Source organism: Opisthocomus hoazin, chromosome 7, assembly GCF_030867145.1.
Source record: "Opisthocomus hoazin isolate bOpiHoa1 chromosome 7, bOpiHoa1.hap1, whole genome shotgun sequence".
NCBI lineage: Eukaryota > Metazoa > Chordata > Aves > Opisthocomiformes > Opisthocomidae > Opisthocomus > Opisthocomus hoazin.
In genome coordinates, this window is record NC_134420.1 from 10,000,864 (window position 1) to 10,027,607 (window position 26,744).

At 43.8% G+C, this 26,744-nt stretch overlaps 1 protein-coding gene across 4 annotated transcripts in view; it reads left to right on the forward strand.

Moving 5' to 3' along the window:
• The first annotated feature begins 3,031 nt into the window (after positions 1-3,031).
• Positions 3,032-26,744, forward strand: part of KIAA1549L (KIAA1549 like) — a 145,287-nt gene continuing 121,574 nt past the window's right edge. For all 4 annotated transcript variants that reach the window (XM_075426218.1, XM_075426215.1, XM_075426217.1 and 1 more), the window contains exon 1: positions 3,032-3,135. In XM_075426218.1, coding sequence (XP_075282333.1) covers positions 3,099-3,135 — 37 coding nt within the window. In that variant the 5' untranslated portion in view covers positions 3,032-3,098. The remainder of the gene's footprint in view (positions 3,136-26,744) is intronic.

Genomic DNA, 26,744 nt, shown 5'->3' on the forward strand with positions numbered 1-26,744 from the left:
CTTCTCCTTAAATCCTAAAGGAGCAGGTTGGGAGCATCTACACCCTCTTGGTAGAGGTGCCCGAGGACTGGACTCCATTCTGTGGTTGTATCTGTGGAGAGAGATGTTCATAAATTTGGCCTTGTTTATTCGTCAAAATGAAAAATGCCAACTGTTCTGTTGCAAAGATAGAGACCCAGGCCTGCCACCTGCTTCACGGAAAAGTCACTGCATGGCCAGTAGCCTCTTCTCATCTGTGAATGAGACCCTCATCTACGGCTTCCTCCACAAAGACAAGCAAGACTCAGCATGGTTGTGGTAGGTCTACTGCAAGCAAGGCAGTTTTGGATCTAGGTTTTACTCATCATTTCCACCAAGGTCATACAGATGATGTCAACCTACTGCTCTATGACAAAGGCTGGAGAATCCATGCAATCATGAATTTTCATCTCTGTTTATATGGTCGAGGGATATAATGGTCCTATGGCAAAATATTCAATATACCTCAGTAGCCAGCTGGAATAGATCTTCACTGGCATGAAGCATCTTGATTCTTTATTCATAATAAGACGTCTATTCTAGAGGCTGGACTGTTTTCCAGCATGAAGGATTCCATAGCTGAGAGGAAATCAGGTTACAAGTATGTACACTCCAACTCCCTGTCCCACAAGCGCAACCACAGCAGGGGCTACATGGGCAACACGTGTGTGCTGCTTGAAGTACCTGATATCGGGTGTACAGAGCATGTGCAAGCTCCGGGAGAACATGTGTGCAGGAAAGCAAATCTCAGCACCAAGTGTGGGTGCACAGATCCCCCACAGAAGCTGAAATTACCTTTCTGGAAAATTAAGACAAGTGGGCTTGGGAAAGGTAAGTTTAGGAGATAGTTAACTACAGTTACTTGGGAAAACTTCCATGATTTTTCATGAGCTGTAAGAGATCCTATCCAGTTGCCATTCTGGAAAATAAGTTTTTTAAAATTCCTTTGAAATAACAAGTAAGTCTGCTAGGAAAAAAAGTGTTTGTATTGTATACAAAAATACGTGCACACACATATATGCTGTATGATGGAAAATTAAGAGATTACTATAATTGTTAAGAGCTAGACCAGCAAAAAGCACTGTCAAAAGTAACCTATTGATGGATCTATCACAAAGATTGTTTTATGACAAAACCTAGAAGAACGAGAAAATGATGAAAGGGGATTTACACAGGACTCCTTCAAGAAAACAGAAGGTACCACCAGAGGGCCCTGCGCTGGAGACGTTGGCCCTAAATAAACCGGCGTGATGAGTAAGCTATCCATTTTACTATAATAATCGTACAACTGCCATCTTTTCTCTGTGGATAATCGTTAGCAGTCATCATGTGAAAGCTAATTTTGCATAGCATGAATTAGTGATTTGAGGGGAAAAGTGAGTAAAATGGCACAAATGGGACGTATTAGTGGCCGAGTAATTATATTGGTGACATACTGAGTGTCCTAAACTAGTCAGATAAAAACGCAGTTATGGGTCATCAGAACTTTGGGGATGCTGTGACTAGCTGGGCAGCAGGACCCAAAGCTGTTGCTAGCCAGTAGACCTGCAGCTTGTGCTACCTCAAAATTGGCTAGTAAGATTTTATCAGAAAGATGACTTCTTCCTTCCTGCTGGAGTTGCTGGGAGGCCGGGACAGCTTTCCTGCTCATAAGCAGCGCTGTGCCCCTGCAGAATCAGCCTTCGCGGTCCCAGAGCTTGTCCTGCCCCAAGCCCACCTTCGTTTTGCTCCTCCTCCCACCGTCACCGTCTCTTGCCCACAGCCATGATCTGGGAACTGAAAGGACTCGAGGAAGCAGTGCCAAGAAGGAATAAAGAATTGACATTACTGCTTTCTGTAATGAGTATTTTCAGCAGAGCTGAAGGAATTGCCATGGTATTGGGTCTGACTGTGCCTGGGGCAGCTTCACCTCCTCCTCTGATGGCCGTAATATGTTTGGTGTGCCAGTTGGTCTCCTGGTGCACCTTCAAGCATCACTGAGGCAAACCTCTGTCCTTCGAAGGTCCCGTTTCAGCCTGCAGGTCTGAGCGCGGCCAGGGGGTGGGTGGCCCAGAGGGGCAGTGGGAGAAGACCTTGCCGGTGTTTGCACCGTGTGTGGCTGAGGACGTGGCTGCCCATTTGGCCAACCCCTGCCCCATGCTCCGGCTTCTTCGCTCTCGGAGCTGTTTCTGCACCTGCGGAAATGCTGCCGGGGTGCCCTGCGCTGCGGCAGGGCCGGGGCTGCTCCCCAGGAGGAGGTGCTCGCTGGCCCCTCGGGGCCGAGGGCCATCTTTGGAAGCGCCCTGGCTTGGAGCCTCGCAGGTCCGGCCGCTGGCGATGAACGGCTCCCGAGGGGCGCAGAGGAGGACTCGAGCCTCGCCAGGCCCCAGGACCGCTGCGAGCGGGCGCGGCTTCCTTCGCGCCGAAAAGGTGGCGCCGGGGGCACCGGCTTCAAAAAACGGGGGCTGGGATGGGGGCCGAGAGCCGGCCGTGCGCTGGAAGGCGCAGAGCGCGGCGGCCGGGCCTCCCCCCGCCCCCGAGCAGCGCTCGGCCCCGGCCCGGCCGCGTCCCCAGCCGGTCCGGAGCGGGCGGGCGCGGGGGGCCAGGCGCCCCGCGGGGAGGCGGAGGGGGTCCCCGCGGCCCCGGCGGCGCCGCCTCCGCTCCCCGCCTCCCCGCGCTCGGAGGGCGGGGAGCGGGGCCGGGACTGGCGGCGACGCGAGCCCTTTGTCGGTGAAGCCGCCTCGCCGCGGCGCTCCCCGCGCCGGAGCCGGAGGGGCCGCGCCGCCGCCGCTGCGGGGCACCGGCACCGCGTCCTGCGGCGGCCCGGGCAGAGCCGGCGGCGGCATGCGGCGCCCGCCGCTCCTCCCCGCACAGCCGCTGCTCTAGAGCCCGGCGCGGCGGGGGGCGATGGGCAGCGCTGCTCGCTGAGCCGCGGCGGGGCCGTGCGAGGCGCGGGGATGTGGCGGCGGGCGGCGAGCCGCGGGCGGAGCGGGGCGCGCCCGGCGGGGCCCTGCGGAGCGCCCGGCCCCGGGACCCCGCGCAGCCCCCCGCCGTCGGGCGGCGGAGCGGGCCTGGCCGGGGCCGTCGTGCTGCTGGGGGCGATGGTCGCCGTGCTGCCGAGCGCCGGGGCCGAGCCGGGTAAGGAGCGCGGGGGGGCGGCGGGGAGCGCCGGTGTCACCGCCCTGCCCTGCCCTGCCCCGGCGTGGGGGGGGCGGCTCCGCGGGAGGCTCGGGCCGGCCCGGGCGCAGGGTGCCGCCGCCCGCCCCGCCGCCGCGCCCGCGCAGGTCTCCCGGGCGAGCAGGCGGGAGGGAGACCGACGCCGTGAGATCTGCCCCGAGCCGCGTACCGCCGGCAGCGGGGGGGAGCCGGGCTCTTCCTCCTTGTCTGCCGCGTCCCTTGCTGCCCGCTCTCCGGGCAGAGCTCGGCTGCGAGACGCGGGTGCCCGGGGTCTGCCTGTCCCCGTACCAGCCCGCGCCGCGGCCGCCTCGCCGGCCTGGCTGGGGCACAAGCGGCGGCTTTTCCCGTGGGACGCGCTGGGTGGGTCGGCTCCTGCGCCCGGCGGAGGCTGTTGGGAGGGCGCAGGATCGTTTCTGGCGGTGCCGTGTGCGCGGCGGGGAGGAGGGGAGGGTGAGGAGGGGCTGGGAGCGGGCGAGCTCTGCCGAGCCCCGAGCGCGGCACCTCGAACGCAGCGGGGAGCGCCGGCGGTCTCTGGGTTAGATTTTTCCGATTTCCCTTGGCTTCTGGAGTCGGGGAGTATTCTGCGCTCTCCCGACTGCTTACAGCAGCCATACACTCGGCGACCCCAATGCAGGAAATGTTACTGTTGCTGGCAGTTATTGTATGTGCCAGATACAGATGCCAGATACAATTCTCGGGCTATGCTAGAGTAAGTGGAAGAGGCTGGAGTTGGTATATGGGCAGATTAATCCCACGGATTTGAGAAAAGAGTCGGGATGTGGATCCACATTTTGAAGCTGTTAACATGAATGTACAGTAATCTTATATGACTGATGTCAGTTTTATAGCCACAATATAATCAGGTTTCTCATTTGCGGGTTGTAGGTTGGTGGAACAGTGCCTCGTGCTTCGTTACGTGTTCTGAGCGTGTAAATACCGTGGTTCCGTTTATTTCTGTGAGAGAAATTGATCCGTGATCAGAGGGATGGCTGATTTTTTACCTGTGCTGCTCAGTTCAGTCTGGATTTCACATGAACGCTTGCGCCATGTCTAAATGATGAAATGCGTCTTCATTCGGAGGCCGCCAGCCTCTCAGAGCTGGATTGTGAAAGCTGAGGTATTTCTGACAACGCAACAAGACACCTCTTCCCACTTGATCACTAGATTCAAAAGTAGGATGAAAAGTGTTGATACTCTGGTGGAGTCACCATCCCTGGAGGTATTTAAAAGATTTGTAGATGTGGCACTTAGGGACATGGTTTAGTGATGGACTTGGCAGTGTGGGGTTTGCGGTTGGACTCGGTGGTCTTCAAGGTATTTTCCATCCAAAATAATTCTATGATTCTATGATGCTATGATTCCTTTGTGGTCCGTATGCTTTTATGACACAGCCATTGTCACTTTCAAATGAGGAAATCCAATAGAGTTAAAAAATACGTTTGTGGGCATCTCCTAGCCTACAGCTTCAAAAAAGAGAGGTGAGAAGCTACAACAGCACCAAGCTAAAGTACATAATAATAGTATGCATAGCACACACAGTGGAAAATACTGTCACCGTTAGGCATTACCTGCGAATTTTAGACGATTAGGTAGTTAGGTTAAGGTACTTACTGTAATCTGTTATAGTTAATGGCTTTGAGCATTACAGCTGAAATGGCAAGTAAAACTTTATTAGTCTTACGCAGTGTTTATCAGAAGTTACGATTGCTAAGGTGCATAAACTGGATGTCACTTAACCTGAAAAGCTCTGTCTTCCAGTGAGACAGAGCACACGAAATGCTGTCTCCCATTGAAGTCAGGGGCAAACACATAGTAGAGCCAGAGCATTAGTTTTGTCTAAGAAGGTGGATGTCTGTATGTTTACATAGAGCAGTCTGTGTGTGGTTCTGGATCTCTGTTAAGCAAATGTGCTTCTACTGATTTCTGTGATTATTACTGTGATGTACATAGTTCACAGAGCAGGTCTACTGCCATGAAGTCCAAGTGGTGTTGTGTCATGCATTAATCACTGGGAAGTACACTTGTCATGCACCGTTTCTACTACAGATTTCTCCTCTGGGAAATACTTACATCTATGGGAAAATTATGTCTGTACATTCGTCCACACTCACAGGTGAATGCTTGGTGCTTCTGTTGGGTTTGCATGCAACACGTGACATCACTGTGTGAGAAGACAAAGCAGGGAACTTGAGGCGCAGAGGGTAAAAAGAGAAGTTTTACTCTGGTGCTAGTGCTTCAGAAGGCAACTCAAAAGTTTCCCGATCCCTGAGATGATTTTAAGTAGCTATGGTAACAAGATTTCCTTTGCCCTCAATAACAATTTAACACAAAGGGAAAAGATCTCCCTGAGAGGGGACCCTGACGGTCTGAGGCATTGGGCTACCAGGTGTTGGGAGCAGGGAGATCGGTTATCTCTGTGTGAGGGGCTCAGAACCAGACCTCAGTGCTGGTCAGTGCCTCGAGACACTTTCACTGTTGAGTATGGAGAGATTAGGTTTCAAACGACAGATGAGAAGCTTTATTTTTAATTTTAGAAGTATTCTGTGCTTCTTTAGCTGGATACACCCAAAACTGCTCAGTGACATGCAGAGTTAATCATTAATTTCCACAGTATGCCATCCCCAGGACCACCGCTTGAATTCAGACTGAAAATAAAATTGCGTTGTCCACCATAATGAGAAGTGTCTAACTGTGATTTCTGATGGATTATAGAACAATGAGTGCAAAAATTCAGTCAAACTGAATATATCTGTCAAGAAAGGAGAAAGTAACAAGCCAGAAAACGAATGAGGGAATGTGTGGTTTTGGGTTGACTCCAGCCGGGCGAAACTCCCCCATGAACCAGAGGCATGAACCGTGGGCAACTGTTTTCCTTGGGAGAAGAAGAGAGGGGCAGTTTCTGCAACGGGTGTAACTTTGAAAGGCAGCTATTGAAAGCTGGGCTGGTCCCGGCGGGCCATGTCTCAGCCAGCGAATCCACCACTGTTGTTTGAGTAAAACCAAGGAAAAGGCACGATGCTCACAGTTGTGTTGCTCATGAGCTTAATCAATTGATCAGAGGGGCTGCAGTGGGGGGCCTGGGGAAGTAAAGTTGTAAGAAATGTTAAAATATACCTTATCCATCATTCTTTATGCTTGTTTGTGTAGCCTGTTTGAATGATAAACTTGTCAGGGAAAGGTCCATTTCTTTCTGCGTTGGCTGAATGCTAGCACAGTGAGATCTCACCTTAATTAACAATGATTTCAAAAACAATAACGACACCTCCAGCGCAGTGGCTGCTTCTCGCAGCTGGCACTTTGATTGAACAACTCGGAGAGTGCTCCGTGCCAGCTGCTAAATTGCCAGTCCCACCTCCTACAGACCATGGCTCTCGATGGATGGCAGCTACCTGAGCACTGACTCAACACCTCTCAGCTCCTGAAACTCCACAAAAAGCGCCAGGATTGGCACATCTGGAAAGGTCGGTGTTCCTGTTGCCAAAGGAGCTGCCATAGAGGTGAGGGCTGTGAGTGTATCAGGATGTGAGTCGTTCCCTAGATCCAGCTCCGCACTGAGGAGGACATAGAGAAAGGCACGCTACACCTCCTGTGGTTGCTCTCCACAATTACCAGTCCAGCATTTTAGGAAATCAATAGTTTCAGCTTGGACATGTTGCTGTTTTAATGTTCTGTCTGATTATCTCACAGAATAAAATACGTGCAGATATCTACTCTGTGAAAGAATGGTAAATAGTTCAAATTCTGACTCATTCAAAACAAAACAGGACTCTGCAGCATGGGCTGAAAGAATTAGGCCACCACGAGCACACAGAAAGATGCTTCTTTGGGACGATTTGAGGATTTTACAGGTACACTTGGTATAGATCCACCAGTCATGAGTTACCTTCTTCTGCTACATTCCTCGATTCAAGTAACTCCCCACATTAGCTGACAATAAATAATGTGGTTTTAGTATTCATGTAGATACATGATATTTTAAATTTATATACATTGAAACAATTTTGAAGAGACTGTGCTCTGTAGATGAAGATAAGCAACTGGTATCTCAGAGGAGGTTGAAGGGTATCCATGTTTTGCCGGTAAGGAAAGCTGGCTGGCTGTTTGAGACCTATGGTTAGAGAAGAACTTTTAAATCTTATTTTCAGTCATGTTCAGTCATCCAGTGGTGTGCTGGATATGTTGCATCCTCTTAATCTTCGCTGCACTCTTTTCTGAAATCTTTTACACTTGCTTCAGGTCAGGTTGATGAACAAGAGGAAGGGGACTGTGAGTAATTTTCTGTTTATGGCATTTTCTTAGTCATGTGGGAATAGTTGTTTCTGCTGAAGTAAATACTGATGATATTTGCACATGAATTTAGGCTTCAATGTCCAAATATCTCAACACTTCATTAATAAAAAGTGAGCATTTCAGTGGTTGTTTACTGTTTTAGCTCCCTTCTGCTGAGTCCCGGGGTGGAATTACTGCACTTACTGAACTAATCTGCATTTTACTGCTAATCCTGAGGGCCATGGGCAAGACACTGCCTTCCAACTAGCAAGGTGGGATAGCACTGGTGGGCTTTGGACATAGGGCATTTCTCAGCTGAAACACCCCACAGAAAAACATTCCCAATGAGGGTGTTTAGCTAGAGGAGGTACAGGCTACATGCGAAACAGTTTCTGTACATCTCCCACAGAATAGGTTGCTGCTGATGTCGTTGCAGTGTTCTTGGCACAGTTGGTCTTTGTGCCTGAGATTGCCTTTCAAATATTAAGGGTCAAGTTCATGAAGAAAAGGGAAACAAATCTTCTAAAAATTAGTTTTAAAAGAATGAAGGAAATAACACTTGCAGACTTGAGTTGAAGGTGTGCAGGAGATTTCCTACCAAAAGAAAAAGAACAGAAAAAAAATCCAGGTAAAATAGATTGGGACAGAGCACGGCAGATAGCGCTGTGCCTGCCTGAGCGAGAGAGGTGCTTGTTCAGAGGCTGCCTTCGGGAAGGTACAGCTGTACGAAGCACCAGAGATGAAGGGCTTCCACCGCCGCAGCCTGGGTGATGCATCTCCTTTCTTGGCGGCCTCCTCTGAGACGGTGGGGTCCCGCTGGCTCTGGGCTCGCGCGAGGCTGAATTATCCTTTATCCACCGTGCGGACAAACAGCTTCATTTTGTGGCCCGTGTCACCAGAGTGCTTGAGACTGCTGTAGTCATTGCTGGGTTGCGTACATACAAGATAGGAAAGACTTATCTTTGTTTTTACAGTAAATGGCCTTGCCCGTAATGACTCTTGCACTGTCTCCTTCCTTCGGGGTCTGAAGCTAGGTTGGCAGCTCCAAGAGGAGTTGAGCAGAAGATGGGCAATTGCTGTGAGCTGTCTCTCCTTCAAACGTTGGTGAAGCCTAAGCCCGAACACCTGTAAATTGCTTAGTAATACTTCGTTTATTCTCTTTCTGTCCTACCTAAAACCCAAATACCCAAGAAACAGGGATCCACAGCAAACATTTTTAGATTCCATAAATTAATCTTCAGAATTTATCAAAAGAGTAATGAAACAATGTATTGAAAAAATCACCAGGGTCTTCCCTTCTCCCTCCATAGACATAACTTTCAATAGTTTTAGATTTGAAAAGGTCTGTGACAAAAGATCTGGAATTGATAAAGAAGCAAATAAGGGCAAAGTCCAGGCTTTGAACTGATTTTAGTGGCAGTCCTACATACGTGCAGAAGGATATAAGGGAACATCTGCATCTTGTAACTGTCACAAGAAGAAAAGCTAGTAATGTTCTTAAAGTCTGAAACAGAGATATGATGCCGATGGGTGTCTGAAGTGCATCTTTGAACACAGGTGGTGCTTTTAAGGGCTCCTCAACAGCAGCTGTGGGTGACTCAGTTTGACTACTCCCTTTTAAAAAGAGGAGTTACTGCAGAAAATGAGAAGTCTGAAGATATAAGTACTATGGACCGCTTTGGGGTGAAAATAAATTATTGTGTTATTGATATTTAAGTAACAATCACTTTTGCAGGTATGAGGTATATGCAGTGTGAATAGCAAAATGTGAAATACATAATACTGGTATTTGATCTTGGGGTTTAATTGGGGAAAATTCCTTTCTGGATTCTGGGAGCAGGAGAAAGGAAGGAAAAATGAAAGAACATTCGAAGACGTTAAAAATAAAAATCCAGACTTAGAACACAGTGCCTGTTTCCACATTTTATCCACCATACCTTGCTGTAGTTTTGAAAGTATCTACAATACCTTGTCTATCATTTTATCACTTGTTAGCAATATAGCGGTGTTTGTCTTTTAAGAGAAATACCCCGGTTGAGTCCTGCTGACTTTGAATAGGAAGAATACATGGGAGAAATTAGAGGAAAAACTATGCAAGACTGTAAGCACAGAATGTAAGTGTTCTGGGCATATTCTCCAATTTTCAGATATCATCAGGTTTGATGCATCAGCTGGGGAAGCAACAGTAGCGCTTCTTTTGAAATTTCTCCTGAATTGCCTTCATATGTATGCATTTTCCTTATTATGATTAAAAGACCTCTGTGTTGAATGTAGTAATTTTGGTTGCGCTCTAGGAAAGTCTTTGTACATGATATACCTACTGATCATGTGTTTTCCTAAGTGGTCATGTAGATGGGTGGTGATAAAATATTCTTGAAGTAAGCCAACATAAATTAAAACTATCTGTATACCAGGTAATAAAAAAGCAGCAGAACCATCCTGCATCTCTCTACTGTTTAGTGATATGACGATCTCACTGCAGTGTCTTTAGCTGAAAATAAGTAAAAATTCTTTAAATAAATTGTTGCCCTGTGTTTGAGGGGTATGGATTTTGTAAATTAAACCCTATATAGTTACTAGCTAGGATAACACAAGAAGTATGTTACATAAATGTATGTAATTCATAATGCTAAGAGACAGATCTTTTAAGTGTTAGTAAGTCAAAAGAAAGGGTAAACAATTAAATGCATGGAAGTTAAAATGTCAAAAAACAGATTCCAAAGGGATGAGAAACAAAGACGTTTTAGTTTTCCGTGGTATTTCTTAAACAATGAAATAACTGAGGCCAGCAAAATTTGCTGGCAACCAATGTAAGAAAAGAGTTGAAAAATGCAAGTTTATCCTTGGGAACAGCTTGTTACCAAATAGTTGTTATTTGTTTTGAAAATAATGAAAATGACTTGGATTGTGTGATGTTCGTCACTGAACTTCTGAAAAGCTGATTTAAAAGAAACCATTACAGACCTGCCTACTTCTTTCTTTGTGTAGCTTTCTTTTAATGTGATGAGTAGCTTTGGCAGATGAACGTACCAGTGATGAAAGACTGGATTCTTATAGGGGTCATGGCTAGTTTGGAAAGGGAATGCATTTTTAGTTTTCTATCATTGTAGTATGTTTTGTATGTGTGAGGTCTTTAAGCTGTAATTTTTAGGGGTAGTTTAAAGAAATCTTTAAAACTGATGTTTTTGGTTTTATTTAGCATATCCTGGTCTAGTCTTCCGTGATACTGTAATTTTAAAAATGCTTCTCTAATCTTGTGGTAAAACATCTTGGCTGAATGATTTGAAGAGCAGTACGGGCTTGATTGTTGTAGCAGTTCAGTATTCTCAGCCAGGTTTGTCTGAATTTCTTGATGCTTACCAGCCCTGAAAGTCTCCAACCCTATTCTTTTTTTTTCATACTGAGTATAGCTGCTGAGTTAGATAGTCACACAGAGAGTCACAAGTAGACTTGAAAAAAGTGTCCATTGTTGACTGGGAGTCCATAAACATACTTGAAATTGCCCAGCTTTTGCTCGGAGTGATCAAAAGCAGAGATGTTCTCAAAGCCTCAACCTGCTGAATGTATCAAAGTATTTCCCTGTGAAATGTTGGGTACCCAAAATTCATTGCTATTTAAAAAGAAAAGTTTGACTTATTGGAGAATTAGAGCTTGGGCTCTAGATTGGCTACAGACAGTAGTCTTTTGCTGGGCGAATAAGTGGGAGTGTTGATTAAACATTTCATGGGGTGCTGTTTGTGGCTCTGCTGCTATTAAAAAAAGCACCTGTAAAAACACCTATAAAAAGCTTATGGAGTCCTGTCAGATAACTAATATGAAATTACTGAGTTAATTTCAAAAGGATAGTTACCAGATTGTCACCTACCAAGAGCTCTGAGACACCTTTATATTTTACTGAGAAGCCATGTACAAAAATCCTGTTGACCAACTTGGGTTGTTTGTGAGCAAATGCAGCGTTCCCTCTGGTTATCTCGCATCCAAAAGAATAGCACAAGTTGGAGAAAGGTAGTGATCGGCCATGAGAAGGCATACAGAACATGGAAAAAATTGTATTGGTAAAAGATTTCTAGGCATATAGGTCACAAAGAAGTCACTGATGTCAAGCTTGTCTTCTGCATAAGGTGGGCCATAACATTTCGCTTTTGTTTTAGTGACTGATAAAAGTGTGGCAGCTCTGAGTAACCTTTAAAAAACTATGCAGTCCTAATTAAAATCTTTCAGGGGCTGGGCAGTTCACCACAATTATTGGTGAAGGCCATTAGTAACATGTTCTGAAATGTATAAAAATACAAAACTGAATATGTCCCACTGCGTTTTCTAGCCACCCTATCTACCAGACTGAAGAGCTCCAAAATCTCTTTTCCATGTAGCTACTCGTACATTGTGATCAAGTCGTGCCTTTCGCTTTGAGTTCTGAAGTCATTCAATCAAAGACGTATTTTCTGTGTCTTTCATCATTCTTGTGAGTCCTCTTTGAATTCTTCCCTCTGCAACTGCGGCCTCCAGATCTGGTCTGGTATTCCTGGTTCGTTAGGAGTGGGCATTGGCATCAGTGTCAGATGTAATATTATTTTTTGTTGTAGTGCTGATCTCCCCCTATGTAGGAATTGAATTAAGATTACTCCTGTAGCAGTTCCTGTTGATTGGATTATTCAGCTCTGCTTCCAAGATTTATTTATTTTTTTTTAAGAGTAAGTCTACTGTGCAAACTTTGGTATAATTGGGAGAAGCAAGATAAACAACCCCTGAAGCTACAATGCTTCTCCTACTTGTGGAAGCTGCAATCTGCTCAGTAGACATAACCCTTCATCACTGTTCCTCTCCATAGACTCTCTTATCGCATGAAATTGGTCTGTTGTCTTTATTTCCAAATGTGTGATCTGATACTTGACTGCATCTTCCTGTCTGCTTCATTGTTCATCACCTTCCCAGTCGTCATTTGAGAACTTTTATGAGAGATAGTTTTGACTTCCTCCAGGTTACTGATTAAAATGTAGAGCGCATGGCTGAGAATCAGTCCCCATGGGAGTCTACTAGAAAGCATTGCTGCTCAATTTAATCCTTTAAAACCTATTGCATATGCACCATATTCATTTTATATTTTATTAATCAAAATGTGAGATATAAAGTCAAATGCCTCATTGAGATCTAGGAATATTAGATCAAACTTGTAGTCGGATAGAAATGAAAAATTAATTTAAAGTGATTCATTGTCCATAAAAAATCATTCCTGGGCATTAATTATTCCATCCTCTTTTTGTTCGTCATTAATCAAATCCTTCTCTGCTAATCCAGTCCATCACCACCATCAATATCAAAATCTCTATTTGACAGTTTCCATTTACCCTGTTTAAATGTCACAATATTACAGAACATAGATAAATACTGTTCTTTGTTTGCTTTGTCTCCTAGCACTAGGAATGAAGGAACAATCAGCAACTGAGAAAAAAAAAAAGTCTGATTCAAAACCAGTCAATGCTGCTTCACACTCCCTCTAGCTGTAGGACTCACTGCCACAAAAGTGGGTACTTTAAGAACCTCCAAAATATAGTGCCTGTTGCACTGTCTGGTAGAGCCTGGCTGCACCGACTGCTGGAGACTGGAGGGGTCCTGTTTGGTGCAGGATGGCATTTCCTACATTCCTGTATGGACAAACAGAATATTCAAAATTTGAATAATTGGCACTAGAAGAATATAAACTATAAGAAGATGCATGGAGAGTAAGCTCCTGGAAAACCAAACGCTACTTGGGTGTAGGGAACACTTCTGAGGGCTTCGTGCCTCACTTCTGTTTCATGAGCAGCCATGGAGATACCCAGAAGTCAACGTGTGTCCGTGTGTCCCTGGTGTCTCTGAACACAACCGGTGCTCGGGGCTGTGCTGCCGTGCCAGCAATGATGGTGCGGCTGAAACTGCAGATCAATTTATCAAGCCAAGTGCTGAGAGCTGTGCGTAGGAAGGAGTTTAAGAGAGGAGGGGATTAGGGGTTAGGCAAAGAGAAGAGGACAAGCATGCCGAGTTGAATAGTCTTTCCAGTTGCAAACTGTCTAATATTCTTTGCTGTGTAGGTATTTTAGGCAGAGGTGATGGAATGCTAGGTGAACAGTGTTTAGACTTGATTCCTCAAATGCCTCTAAAGAGTTGGGGTAACAGGATTGTATTAGAGTTCGACCTCTTGTGGTTCTTGCTGTAATTTATTTGGGAGCTGGAAATACACTGGTGAAGATCCTGGCTGGGGTGGAGCCCACGGAAGTTCTACCACTGTTTTTCATGTGGATGAGATTTCAGTTAGTTTGTTTTCCTTTCGTGATGACTTTGGCTTCCTTCTTTTTGCAGCATGGGTCTCGGTGTCCTAGGTAGGAGACTGGAATGGTGTTTTAATATTAATCTCCTTATTGTCCTCTAAAAGACCTCAAACCAGCCACTGAAATTAATGAAACTCTTCAAATGCTCGAAGGGAAACACATAGAATGCTAATCTGAAATTAGACTACAATCCTCCAACATGCTGCGGAGCACTGGTCCCTGTTAGATGAACTGGCTGGGCAGCGTGTATTTTGTTGAAAAGCCAACAGCTCATTTGAAAAATCAGTGATGAATTAAAAGTAATAGATAATGGGAACAGGACTGAGATAATAAAGTATGGAATAGTCAAAGTTTATCAGATATTTTAATATATCCAATATTTTCAGCCTAATGCAGATAATTAAAATCACCCCAAAGAAATGATCTTATAGGAACATACTCTCGGAGTGTGATTTGTTTTCAACAATATTAACTGTAGGCTACAATAATGTAGCGTATTAGGCAGAGTATATGTAGGATAGATTTCTGTAGCTATTATTATAATGTCCTATCAAATAAATCTCTCTTTATAATTTCTACAATTATTTAACTGCTAATTTGATTCTAAAATTGTCTTTCTAGACAATTGTTGCTGAAATCAATGCTATCTACTTGTGCACACAGAGGAAAATTCTTAACATCATTGTAGCCAGCCTAAATTCACTGTATTGATGTTGAATTATTTGAACTATTTGGGTATTTCCATGACTAATTAGGCCTAGCCATGGGTATCTTAGCTTTCGGATCTGGTCTGGTCCTGCTCTCATGGGAAGCAATAGGAGGAATCCCAGGGACCTCGGTGGGTGTGGACTGACTCCCTGATTCGTGAGTTGGGTCTGAAGTACGGGCTGCTTCTCCTGTGAAATACCACTGAATTTTATAGAGATACACCTGGGAGAGTTGTTTGCAAATGGGGGAATTTTGGTTGTTTGTACTACAGTAACGACCAAGGAAAAAGGTGAAACTGTTATGGAGGGCATTAAATATATAGGATGACACTGATGCTCTCCTAAAGTGCATGCTTCAACGAATGAAAGTTGCCATTTTAAGGTGCCCAACAAGTTTTATTGCTAATCTGTAGAGACCTTCAGTGATGAGGACAATATAAATAAAATACAGTCAAGAATAATCTGGAAGGTAAATATGTGTAGTGCGATATTTGACTTATATATGCCTGCTTAATATCAGTTTTCCCCCTTAAAAAAATGTTCAGTTGTTTCAGTAAAGCAGAGTACAAAAACTACCTGTGTTAGTTAAACTGATGAAGTACTGAGACATCTGTGCCTCTGCTCCATGTGGGTATGACATTTTCAGGAATACCATGAACTTTATTTCAGTTCAGAGTGGCATGTAATTGTTGTTTTGGTGTTGTTGACTTTGCTTTCTAGAAGGAAGACAAAAATACAGTGAGATGTGTATTTTAAGTCTTCTCACTCATGCTTTTCTTTTTTGTTATTAAATCCAAATATGCTTTGGTTGAGAGTGAAGACAATCAAGTACATTGATTCGTGCTTCTCTTTTTATAACAAATTTGGTCTCTCTGTGGTCTCTCTTGGTTCCTTTGCTTTCATAGAAAAATAAGTTGGGAGCAATTAAATTCAAAAATGCATACTTCTTACCTCACATCATCCACTAATAAACTACCGTGTTCTTAAACAGTAAGTCTCTGTGTGCATGTGAAAACTGCTGCGAGCAGCAAATTCCACCTTTTCAGTGTCTGTGCGTATATCTGGACATTCCAGGGTTTCCTGGTAGAAATAACATGAGTTTGCCTTTTAAGCACCGAATGTGTACTTCTGCAAACAAAGATTTGTTAATTACAGGGCACCTTCCTCTTTTGCAGTCTTTTTAGTATAAGAAGAATGTAATTCTTTCTCTTCAATAATATTTAAACTCATGAAAAGTAATAAAAAATAGCAACTATATAATGAAAAGTAATGCTCTTTTATTACTGCATTCCTGTATGAAGTAAGACTTATTCCCATCAGAGTAACACTTATAGCCCTTTTGTTATATCAGTACTCCTCTCAATGCCAATATTGCCATTTATTCTGGTAAACAACTGAAGGATTGCCATTTTAGCTGATGTCACAGTCTCCTTAGGGAAACTATTTCTTACAAATATTGCCACTGCACCTTTGATAATTTCCATTTCTAAAAAGAAAACATAGTCTCACTTTGGAGCAAGGAATGTACTTCATGTTCTATTTAGGACAAGTGGATTCTTATAAGTCAGGTATCAATATGATCTGGAAAACTTAGAGGAAATCGAGTTTTATGCAGGAGTATTTTTTCTTCTTAAAATATATACTGACAGTGTCGGTAGAGTGGCATTTAAATGAGGTTTCTTGTGCATGTTTTTGTCAATGGGGTGTATTAGGGATTATTTTTAAGTACTTGTCAGTGTGTATGTATCCCATTATGTGGTAATAATAGCTCTTAGGAGTATTTTTAGGCACACTGGTTAAGCTATTTTTGCTAGAGAAAACATACTAATATTCAAGAAAAGAGATAGCGAAGTCATTTAAATGTTCTGGTGTGGCTTTACAAGCGTTTCCCTTGGCTTCTTCAGCACTTGGAGGGGGTTTGTATTCTCTCAGCTGGGAAACTAGGAGGGCTCTTCAGCTGCTTCAAGAAATAGTAAATATTCGATCAGTATTTTGCAGAAAAAGAGATTAACATAAACAGGGTTTGCAGGATAACATTTTTTTATGGTGGGCCTCATGTTTACACCTGCAGTTCTGGCTTCCATTCTCTAATTGTCTTTGTGTGGTACTAACGCGTGGTGTAAGTGAGCCTTCCTGCTGCCGGAGCAAACGCTGAGGGGAGAGCTGAGGCAAAGGAGTGAGTCCTAGGCGAAGCACCGGCAGATGCAGACATTGTCTGTGGGAAGGTTCGCGTCCTCTGGTCTCCGTTGAGCACGTCCCTGGCCCGCTGGGCTGCAGGACGAGGTGCCGGAGGCCGTACAGGCAGCGGCCAGAGCCCGTCTGCAGCCCAGAAGTCGGCAGTGTCTGTGGCACAGTGACGTGTCAATTCATCTGGAGTTTTTCAACTCTCCTGCGGTGTGTCCATGTTGGAAATTGTGCCACGTGTGCTACGCATTTAGTTTTGTGGGGCTTCCGTATAGCGCTTTCTGCATTGACTTGCCTGCTGGCTGTTCCTCAAGTGCTGTATCGGCACCTGTCAAATGCTTGATGGTCTTCACTGGAGTGTGCAAGCGTCTAAAGGTGTTAGTTACACTGCTTCTGGTGTCTGCTTGGGCCTGGATGCACGGCTCCTAATTACAGAGGCTCTAAGAGATAAAATTATGTATACTTGTTCATATCATCAGCTTTAAAGAATTAATTTAAGTAGCATTTGTATTCGTTGCATGAACATCAGTATTTACATTCAACGAACTTGCGCTTTTAAAACTCATGTTATTGCACATTTTGCTTCCAAAATTTCATGAAGTGTAGGAGCACCACAAATTCTTGGTTAATAATACATCCATAGATCTTGCTGTACTGAAAACCATTTCTTTATATCTTTGTTGTGAAACAGTTGTCATGGGATAGTTCTCTCGTGGTAAACCCAGAGAAGAGAGCACCGATCCGTTTTACTGTGACTTACTTCTCTACCTGCAGTTGCTTTTGCGGAGTTAATCTCAGTGTAAACCATCAATTTTTCATCTCCACTTTATGTTAGCTTTGGTCGACTCAGTTTAGACATTCTTTGTAGTCCCAGTGCTATACCCCGCTACAAGTTCACAGTGTTTGCCATCTCGGTGTAAGAGCACTTTTTTGAGGAGATTTTGCAGAAAAGAGGCGATACAGATCTGAACGTATGTCTTCCCAGCGCAGCGAGCCACCGAGAGCTGGCCACCAGCATGGCAATACCAAACACCTCCGTAAGACCCACAGGAGCTGCTCTTTTCTTGGCATCATGAGTCTCCATTTCGGCTTGGTGTTTGGACATGCATTCAGGCAGAAACATGTTACACATTTCTACATTGACATATTTACGTGATGGTTTTTAATGTTGGTTTTTTTTTTTTTTCAGGCCAGCTGATTCGTACACTTTCCTGAGTATTTAATTTGATTTCTGCGTTAATTCCGTATCAGGGACTAATTAGAATAGACAAAGAAAGAATAAGTAGGACTTAAGTTATGAAACAAAACTGCCACGTGAATTTATTGCCTGTGGTTCTTCGGGACCCAGTCATCTGCTACAACTTCTTTTAATAGCTCCCTCTGACTTTAATGTGATCAAAACAAATGTAGCGTTTTGTTCTTGAGTAACATTTGGATTCTGCTACTTTGTTGTTGGCGCAAAACCCATTCAAAGGGGTGGGAGTGCTGAACCTGAAGTTTGGTGTACCCAAACCACGGGGGATGTACTGCAGAGCCTGCCTAAAGGCCACTGTTACATGGTTATCTTCCTGTAGTCAGCTCACTACGGGATGGTGCTGGCAGAAATTTTAACAAAAATACTGTTGAGTGCCATGGGATTTTGTAAATGCATCAGTCTTCAATACAATCTGAAAAGTAACGTGCAAGAAACTCTAGCTAACATTTTGTAATATTATGCTTGCTTTCCTAGGCAAACAAAACTAAAGCAATGGATTTTACCTTCTTTTCTTTTCTCAGTCCATTTCAAAGACTGACAGATGTACAACCCTCCTCAGTAACTTTGTAATCCTTTGGCCTGTTTCCATCAGGTTTGTCAGAGACAGAGATGTCTGCCGTCTCAGGTTCTGCCTGCTTTCACAGAAATCTGTGCCTGTAAAGATGGAAAGGAGCTGATAACAACAGCTCTGGCGGTACTGGCCGTTTCCGGATGCTCCCAACCAGCAGACGCATGTGTTGGAGCCAGCTGTCTCGGGGAGAAGGCGGGGAGCCACCGTCCAAACACGGGGGAGGGGTTGGGGTTTCTGGGGTGCCCTGGGGGGCTGTGGGGCTCAGAGGTGTGGGTGGTGGGAGCTGATGGCACAGGAGAGCCGCGTGAGAGGAGGGGATGGGGCTCCTGAGGGTGTGTGTGGGGAGCTGGGGTGGCTGTGCCAGCAGGACGCCTTCCCCAGCAATTCCTGTTCTACCGCAGCAGGAGGGTCCTGGCCCTGGCCCTGGTGGGCAAACCTGACTGCTGCCATGATGCTGGGCAGGGAGCCGGGAGCTGCTTCTGGGCTGAGGGACAGAAAGCGATGACAAACAACTGCCAGCACTTCCATGGAACTGCTGCAAGTGCATCTGGAAAGACATTATAAACACAGTTGTTGATTCATTCAGCCAACAGAAGGTACCAAGAAATACAAATTAGCTCTTAAAAGATCTGGCCTGTATCTCCAGGCTTTTCTTACTTGAAACAAAAATCCTGTCAGCACATGGTCTTGTTTATACAAACACGTATACACATGCAACAGTCCAATTCCACGTGCCTTGTCCTGCTGAGTACTCACTTGCAGCTCTAGGTCCTGTATTTATCACTGTGGCAGAAGCTGAAACTTTTCAGCAGTTTTCCACAATGCTAGCGACATTCTATTGAAAAGAGAAGAAAACCCCACAAAAAACTTTTCAATGCACATTTTTAGAGAAGACACAGAATTACATCTGTCTTCCAAGATGTCTTGCAGTCAAGATATCAAATGTCAAACATTCAACATCTTTCTCAAAAGAAGTTTGGTGGTTTTTTTCTCTCTGAGGGATTATTCAGAAATTGTTAACTAGTATCAAGTTTATGGGTTAATCCCATAAAGAGGTGATGCAGATCACTGCTGCTCAGCCTTTTCTTTGGAGAGAGAAAAAAAGAGGACACATTCCAATGTGTAGTTTTCAGATCAGTGATTTACATTATAACAAAGCGTGATTGAAGATTTTATGGTAAAACAAGATGAAATTAACATAAACTTCAGTGCAAAAATAGCAATATGTTCCAGTTGGAGCTTGGAGAAAACGCTTACAAGTAAATAGCAAGTCAGGCTCTTGGAAGCATCTCTCCCCCTCTCATCCCAGGTGCTGCCTCCTAGAATGAAATTAAGACCTGCTCATCACTGCCTGGTAGCTGGGTCAGGGCTTGTGAAGGTGCTTGCGTGGCTACAAGAGAGAGAAGGGAGGATGCCAGTGCGAACTCACTCCTTTTTTGAATTTGCTGAAATTTCCTTGTAATTTTCTTGACATGACAAACTGGTGTGGCAACCTGTAGTGTTTCTCCCTGTGTCCTGATATTAGATATTTTAGATGTTGGAGTAATACTGCTCATTAGTGGATATAATACTGCAACTAAGATTTACATCAGGGCTTTCTTGGGTCATACAGTGAGGTTTTACAGTATCCTATTTCTGCTGACAGTTGTCCTTTTTGACCTTTTGCCAAAGAAAAAAGTACCCCAAAGTACCTGAGGATCTCTAAGGCTCAGTTTTAATAGTACCATCGGCACTTCAGACGGCAGGGCTCGGTAATTTTCAGTGAGAGAGTAGGTACCAGAGCGCTGGCTGCTGAGAGTTACAAAGGCATTTAAGTGCCTACGGTTGCAGAAGTGAGCCTGCAAGATCGCTGGAGTACTTCAGGCACAGAAGTTACACTGCCTTTTCAAGGGGCTGGTGGCTTCTCAAGTGAGTAGGTGTTAGGCAGCTCTCGCAGCTGGCAGCGCTCGCAAGTGTTACGAGACACTTACACACATCATTTGTAAATCAGCCCCTGAGGCACTCATGATGAATTGTTCCAAGCGCTGTATTATTGCGTGTGTGTTTTGTCATCCGTGCAGGCACTGGCTGCTCTGATCTTTTTTGCAAGGTTAGCTATTACAGGTTCTTCTTTTCATAGTTTTTGTTCAGCTCAAAGTATTTATATCTGCCTTTAGTATTAAATACCAAAAGCACCAGCCATTCATGAAGCTAACACTGAAGAATTAAAAATAGCTGGCACAAAATGACCTTCATTTTGCAGTAGTTAAGCAGAGTAGATACAATGTGCTTGGGTTTTTCAGTACTGCCTGCGAGCAAAGACTGCTGCTTCTCTGTCTCTGACCGATGGCTCTTGCGATGGGGCACAAATGCCCTTTTATAGGTGAAAAGAATCTTTGCCCCATGCATGTGCCGGTATGTATTTCTTGCCCTTTCATACGGCAATGAATGTTTTGGTAGCTATGATAGACTGGCATGTAAACTAAATGCATGTATTTGTTTGTATGTAAATGTATTGCTTATATGGAAATATGTGTATTTCTTCATGTCCATCCTTTTTCTTTTTTCCTGTGTTTCCGTAAGGCCCGCATCTGTTTGTCTGAAGGTGATAGCTTTAAAGTGGTTGGTTTTGTGAATATTTGACCTCATATAGGGTGCCCAGCTCCGTGATTTATATGTTAATGGATTAACAATCACTGCAATTTCAGAATACATGGAAGAAATGGAAACTAGCTCTTTCCCCGTCTTTTTCCTCAAATTTGTATTCACTTATGATTTGCATTTGACTTCAGAGCCACCCCCACTGCTTCACACAGCTTGTTATGCCGAGGTTGCTGCCATCGCTGCGGATGACTGCGCAGCAGCAGTGCATAGAGCGGTGTTTCCTCCGTGCTTTCTGTGCGTGGATGTACGTTTGCCTGTCACCCTGCAGCGAGGGGCAGGGCTGTTCTCCCAGATTGGCCCGTGGATGCCAAAAGGGTTACACCTCTGCCAGACACCGATTTCGGATATTAAATTGAACTGTCTCTAGGATTTCTTCATGTTATCAGGATATTTAACCTCGTACTACTCCTTTACTTTTCCAGACTTTGTCCTCCTTCCAAACTACCCTTTATTTCCTCCACGCACAACCGTGTTAGGCATTTGCCCAGCGAGAACTGGGCAGAATACCTGGAAATACCTGGAAATAATCGTGCCGGTTTGCCCTTCCACAAAATTGTTGTGCGAAACTCAAAAGAAGAGAGGAAGCCATCCAGCTGTGGCCGCGGGCTCCCTGCGCGCCAGCTGCAGCACACATTGCACACACGCACACACACGCAGCCGGAGCCGGTGTTGTTCCGAGGATGGGTGCTCCTGTGTACGGAGTAGCAGCAGTGCACTGCAGATGCTGCAGTGTTTCGTACCAAAGGTGTCACACGCACCTTGCACGTGTGCTTTAACCAGGGCATTGCCACAGAAGGGATGGGTGCGTTTACCCGGTAGTTCGCTGCGCCTCCTGATAGCTCTTTCCTTGGTGCTAATGGAATTAATGTGACGGGAACATGGGAACTGTGGCATGTTCGTCAGAGGAGATAGATGAACACTTCTGTTTATCCCGTTTGCTCAGCTCTCTGTACGTCTCCATCATCATCCTCATCCTTGGGTGATGGCCTTTGCTTCATGAGGAAGAAACATATTAAAATATTTCAATCTCAAAAAAAATGAGCAAAGGGAGATTTTTGAACTCATGAATCGTGGGAGTGATCATGGTAGTGAATAGAGAATCATTACTGATTATATTCATTTATTTGTATTTATTTATTGTATATCTCTCTAAAGGTGGGCTCCTTACCATTGATTCCTGTACAAATACCAGACTAAAAGGTAGTCCTTCCCCAACAGCTTGTAGTGCTTCTGTGTCCTGTTTGGTCTGCTGCTGATGGTGCAAATCCTTCATCACTGCTGTGAGTTTAATCTGGAGTCGTTTTCCTCTTCTCTTCAGCTCAAATTCTTAATTATTTTATGGTTATTTTGTGCCATCGCATTAATGTGTTTCCTAAATTGGATGTTTAGGAATAAAACGTGAGCATTTTACTTTTGTCACCACAAAACTGATTTTTGCTCCCTTTCCCCAGAGAAGCTTTTTTTGGTGATGACAGCATTTTCAAGTGAGAAAATGCCTGTCTTCCACTCTTCCTAGCTGAAAGTACAGCCAATTCATTTTAGGGAACTGCATAGAACATTTTTTAATTAATCTTTTCCATAAGTGTTGAAATTGCATTATGTGATTGAGATCATGGAAACTAAACTCCATGGATTTGGTTGTTTTCCAGTTATCAATGTGCAAACACAAAGGAGAGATAGTACAGGAAGGTTCTCTAAAAATGCCTTCGGTTCTGCCAAGCTAATATTTTTTTTTAATCAAACCTCTTCAAATTGAGTCTGTAAACTCTATTTTTCCAGCATTCCTAATTCTTGGGAGACTCCTGAATTCTGAATAGACGTTGTAAAACAGGACATGAAAGTAGGCTGCTGCTTATCCTCAGGAAACATATTCAATTCTGCTGGATTAGGGCTTTCAGAGCTTTTAAACTGTATAAGCATAGTTTAAATCTTGATACTGAACAAGGTACAGTCAGCAGTGAAATGGAGTCAGCATTTTATTACTTGTAGCACTGAAGGTAATTTAATGAAATTAACAGAAAAAACAATGATATTAAATTGCTATCGCAGATATTTGGATTATAAGTGCAGTATAATAAAATCATATTCATATCAAAATGAAAAATCATATATAGTGTAGCACTAATAATGAATTGTTTTCATCTTTAATGAGTTCATTTCTAAATACAGCTATGAAATCTCTTACTGATTTCCTTGCAGTATTGATTTTTCTCACCTTCAGTGTACTCACTGTGTTATTAGTGTCATTTATGAGACGAGTTGTTTACACTAGCGCCTCAAGGTGTACATTGGTAGTGTTACTAATTTTAACGGTTTATTGCATTAGGAAATCCAAACTTGATACACACCTGGTAATTTTTTTTGGCTTATCATCTGATACCTGTTTTTGCACTGGCTTTGTTGAGCCTCTCGGGCATCTCGTTTCCTGTGGCAGCCTCTGGACGGGTGCAGCGGGTGGAGCGAGTAGGTGGGGTGAGGCACGTGAAGCACCTTCTGTCCTGCTGCTCACCAGCTGAAGTGTGCCCAGCGGGGAGAGCTTCTGCTTCACAAGCAGAATTCATTTGCTATTAATTTAGCAAAAACTGCTAAAAGTTGCTGATCAGGATAGGAGAAGCCTCCATGTTCCTCTTTTTATTGAATTACTGTTGAGAGCACTCCAGTTTGGTCCTAGCACTACAGTGCTACATCACGATTTACTAACTATTGTTTTCTTTAGAAAAGAAATAAATGAACTATTATTAAACTATGTATGTTGATAATTAAGTAGTGAGGTGACTGGATTTTAAGTTGCAGATATAACCAGTGCAATTTACAGCTCACACTGAACTGCACTAATTATAGCCAAGGTAAGGAGTTTTTAATAGTTGCTTGGATAACTCTTTTTCTTTTCTTGCTTCCATAGTGTTACCAGACAGCATTTCAGACTCTGGAGTAAAATCATTTAACTAGAACTGTGTTGAAGGTTTTCATTTTTTGTCTCCTAGAAATGACTATTTTATTTAATATGAAATTAGTATAGTATTTGATGTGTTACGCGTGGAATTAAATAAGGATCATTCTATAGTTAGTAGTTTGAAATAGGTTTATTTGTTTACTACATTGATTATTATGTGTATTTCCTATGAAATTTATAGTGGCCTGACCAGTAGGGTTGTAAAATGTAAAGTGATGTATTCATGCATTACAACTGTACTATTAATTTTTACCCTTGTATGATTCACCTGCCCCTTTACAGTCGTATATCTGGAAGGAACAAATGTACAATATTCAGACTTGAGAACCATTTGGTGGCGGGGGGAAGCTGTTGTTGCTGTTGTTTTATTAGTGTATAACCAGAGTGACGGCACTAGCATAGCAATGATGTTGCAAAGAGGATGCAGAATTCTGGAAATAGATAGGCTAAAGTTGCCTTTTGAATACTTACAGAATAGTCTTTAATTTCATATCACAGAATATCACAGAATAGTAGGGGTTGGAAGGGACCTCTGTGGGTCATCTAGTCCAACCCCCCTGCCGAAGCAGGGTCACCTACAGCAGGCTGCAGAGGACCTTGTCCAGGCGGGTCTTGAATATCTCCAGAGAAGGAGACTCCACAACCTCCCTGGGCAGCCTGTTCCAGTGCTCCGTCACCCTCAGAGGGAAGAAGTCTCTTATTGATTTTTTTAAGCCCTTGAAAGCTTTTATCTATTTCAGTAAAGAATGGATCAAGCACTAGGAATGAACCAGCATTGTGAAATGGGGATTGTTGTCCGTGAGACTGCTGCCTCAGTTGTGGGATTTGGAAGACGTTTTCTGCTGTGGACAATGAACTGCAGAAAGGGAAAGGTCTCTTGGGACAAGGCAGCCGAGATAGGCTTTGTGCTTTTGAATGTAAAGAGTGAACACAAGAGAGTTTGTCCGTGGTGCTAATGCAAATAACTTCAACCAAATTTGAGGCTTCTCTTTTTCTGAGTGTCTAGCTTGAGAAATCTAAGGCCTAATTTTGAATTCATGTTGAGAAGAGGGAGTTTTGACAACGCTGCCAATTTCGAACAGGTCTTTGGAATGAGAGAACTGTCATTTTTCAGAGGCTTATAATGAATAGATTTGGCTGGATAGTCATAGGGACAGTAAACGACACATTTCTTACAGTAAGATAGCTCTATTTCTATATTTCACACCCCTGCTCAAAAGCATCTCTATGCTTATATTTCTCAAATAAAGAGCTGCAGTAATTTTTGGGAGTACAAAATAGCAAATTTCCTCCCTAATTTTGTTTTCCTAAAAAACTGTTATCTGTTTTATTGCAAACCCACATCCCTATATCTCCAAGTTTGATTTAAGAATCATCTATGTATAAAACCTTCTCTTGAATATTCCAGTTTAGCAAACATACAAGGATGTGACAATAGGGCATTATGGAAGGAATTCAGCAACCTCAGCTGCGGAGTCCCCACCAGTGATGCCTGTGATATGACACCTCCTGTGTCATTGACTGTGTCAAGATCAAAGCTGTAGATGAGATCTGGGAGTTGAACTTAGATGTCCTGAGTCCCAGTCCAGTAGATCAACTGGGGGGTATTTCCTGCCTTTCCTCCATCTGAAATCTTCAGCTGGTTGCGATTCATGATACTTTATTAAAAAAGGGCTTCACTCTATTAGCTCTCCTTTTAGAGGCAAATTTTCATTCCCCTCTAAATGAGCTGCCAAGGAGGTTACCTGGCAGGATGCAGTGTGGTAGAAGTATTTCGATCTTGAAATGGTAATAAATATTTGCAGCTATTTCTCTGGAGCTCTTTAGTATTGTTGAAATGAACAACTCTAATTAGAGAATATTTGTTGAGGCTGTGATGACTCAGCCACTGGTGCAATAAGCAGAGGAACAGAAACACTGTCCTTCCCTGCTTGGAAAATGCTCCTCCTGTGGTTTTGTGGCATGACTGACTAGAGTTAGCCCCACAAATGTAGCTGTGATTTTGGCTGCCCCTGACCAATTGAGCTTCCTGGTGCATCAAAAGCTCGCATCAGCCATTTTTAAAAGTCTACTAATATACAACAAAAATTAAATATTTAGCTTTATGTCTATTTGGAAAATGTCTAGTTTGTAGTGAACAATTCCACAGTGCCAGTTTGCTATGCTCAGATTAGTTTGTCTTGGTTCTTATCGAAACAAAAATCTGAATATCACCTGCAGTGCTTGTGGTGGTAGCACTAATGCTGATCAGGGCATCTGTTCAAGTGCAGAATATGCTGTGGAGAACCATGCAATTTGCAGACATTATGTAGTACCTATTCCAGTTAGTTTTGAGGTTTGGAGTGAGGGGTAGATGAACACTGCTCTTGACCTGGATTTCTGGGATAATGAGCCCCAGGAGAATAGGCCTGCAGAATTTTAGAAGGGTGGAATTGGTGGGTTTTACAGAAATTAAACTTCTTTTAAAAAACTTTACAGCTCAGCAAAGAGCACTCTGTTGATTCGTAGAGGGTCATTTAAGAGTTCTACAGAAAACATCATCCTTTGTTGAATTTCATAGTATCTTACCATGGAAGAATAGTTTACAGCTTCAGCTTATTCAGTGTGCTACAGTATCATTCTCTTTGGCAGAAAAATATTTTTCGCTGTAAAGGTGGCCAAACGCTCCAACTTTGCCCATGGA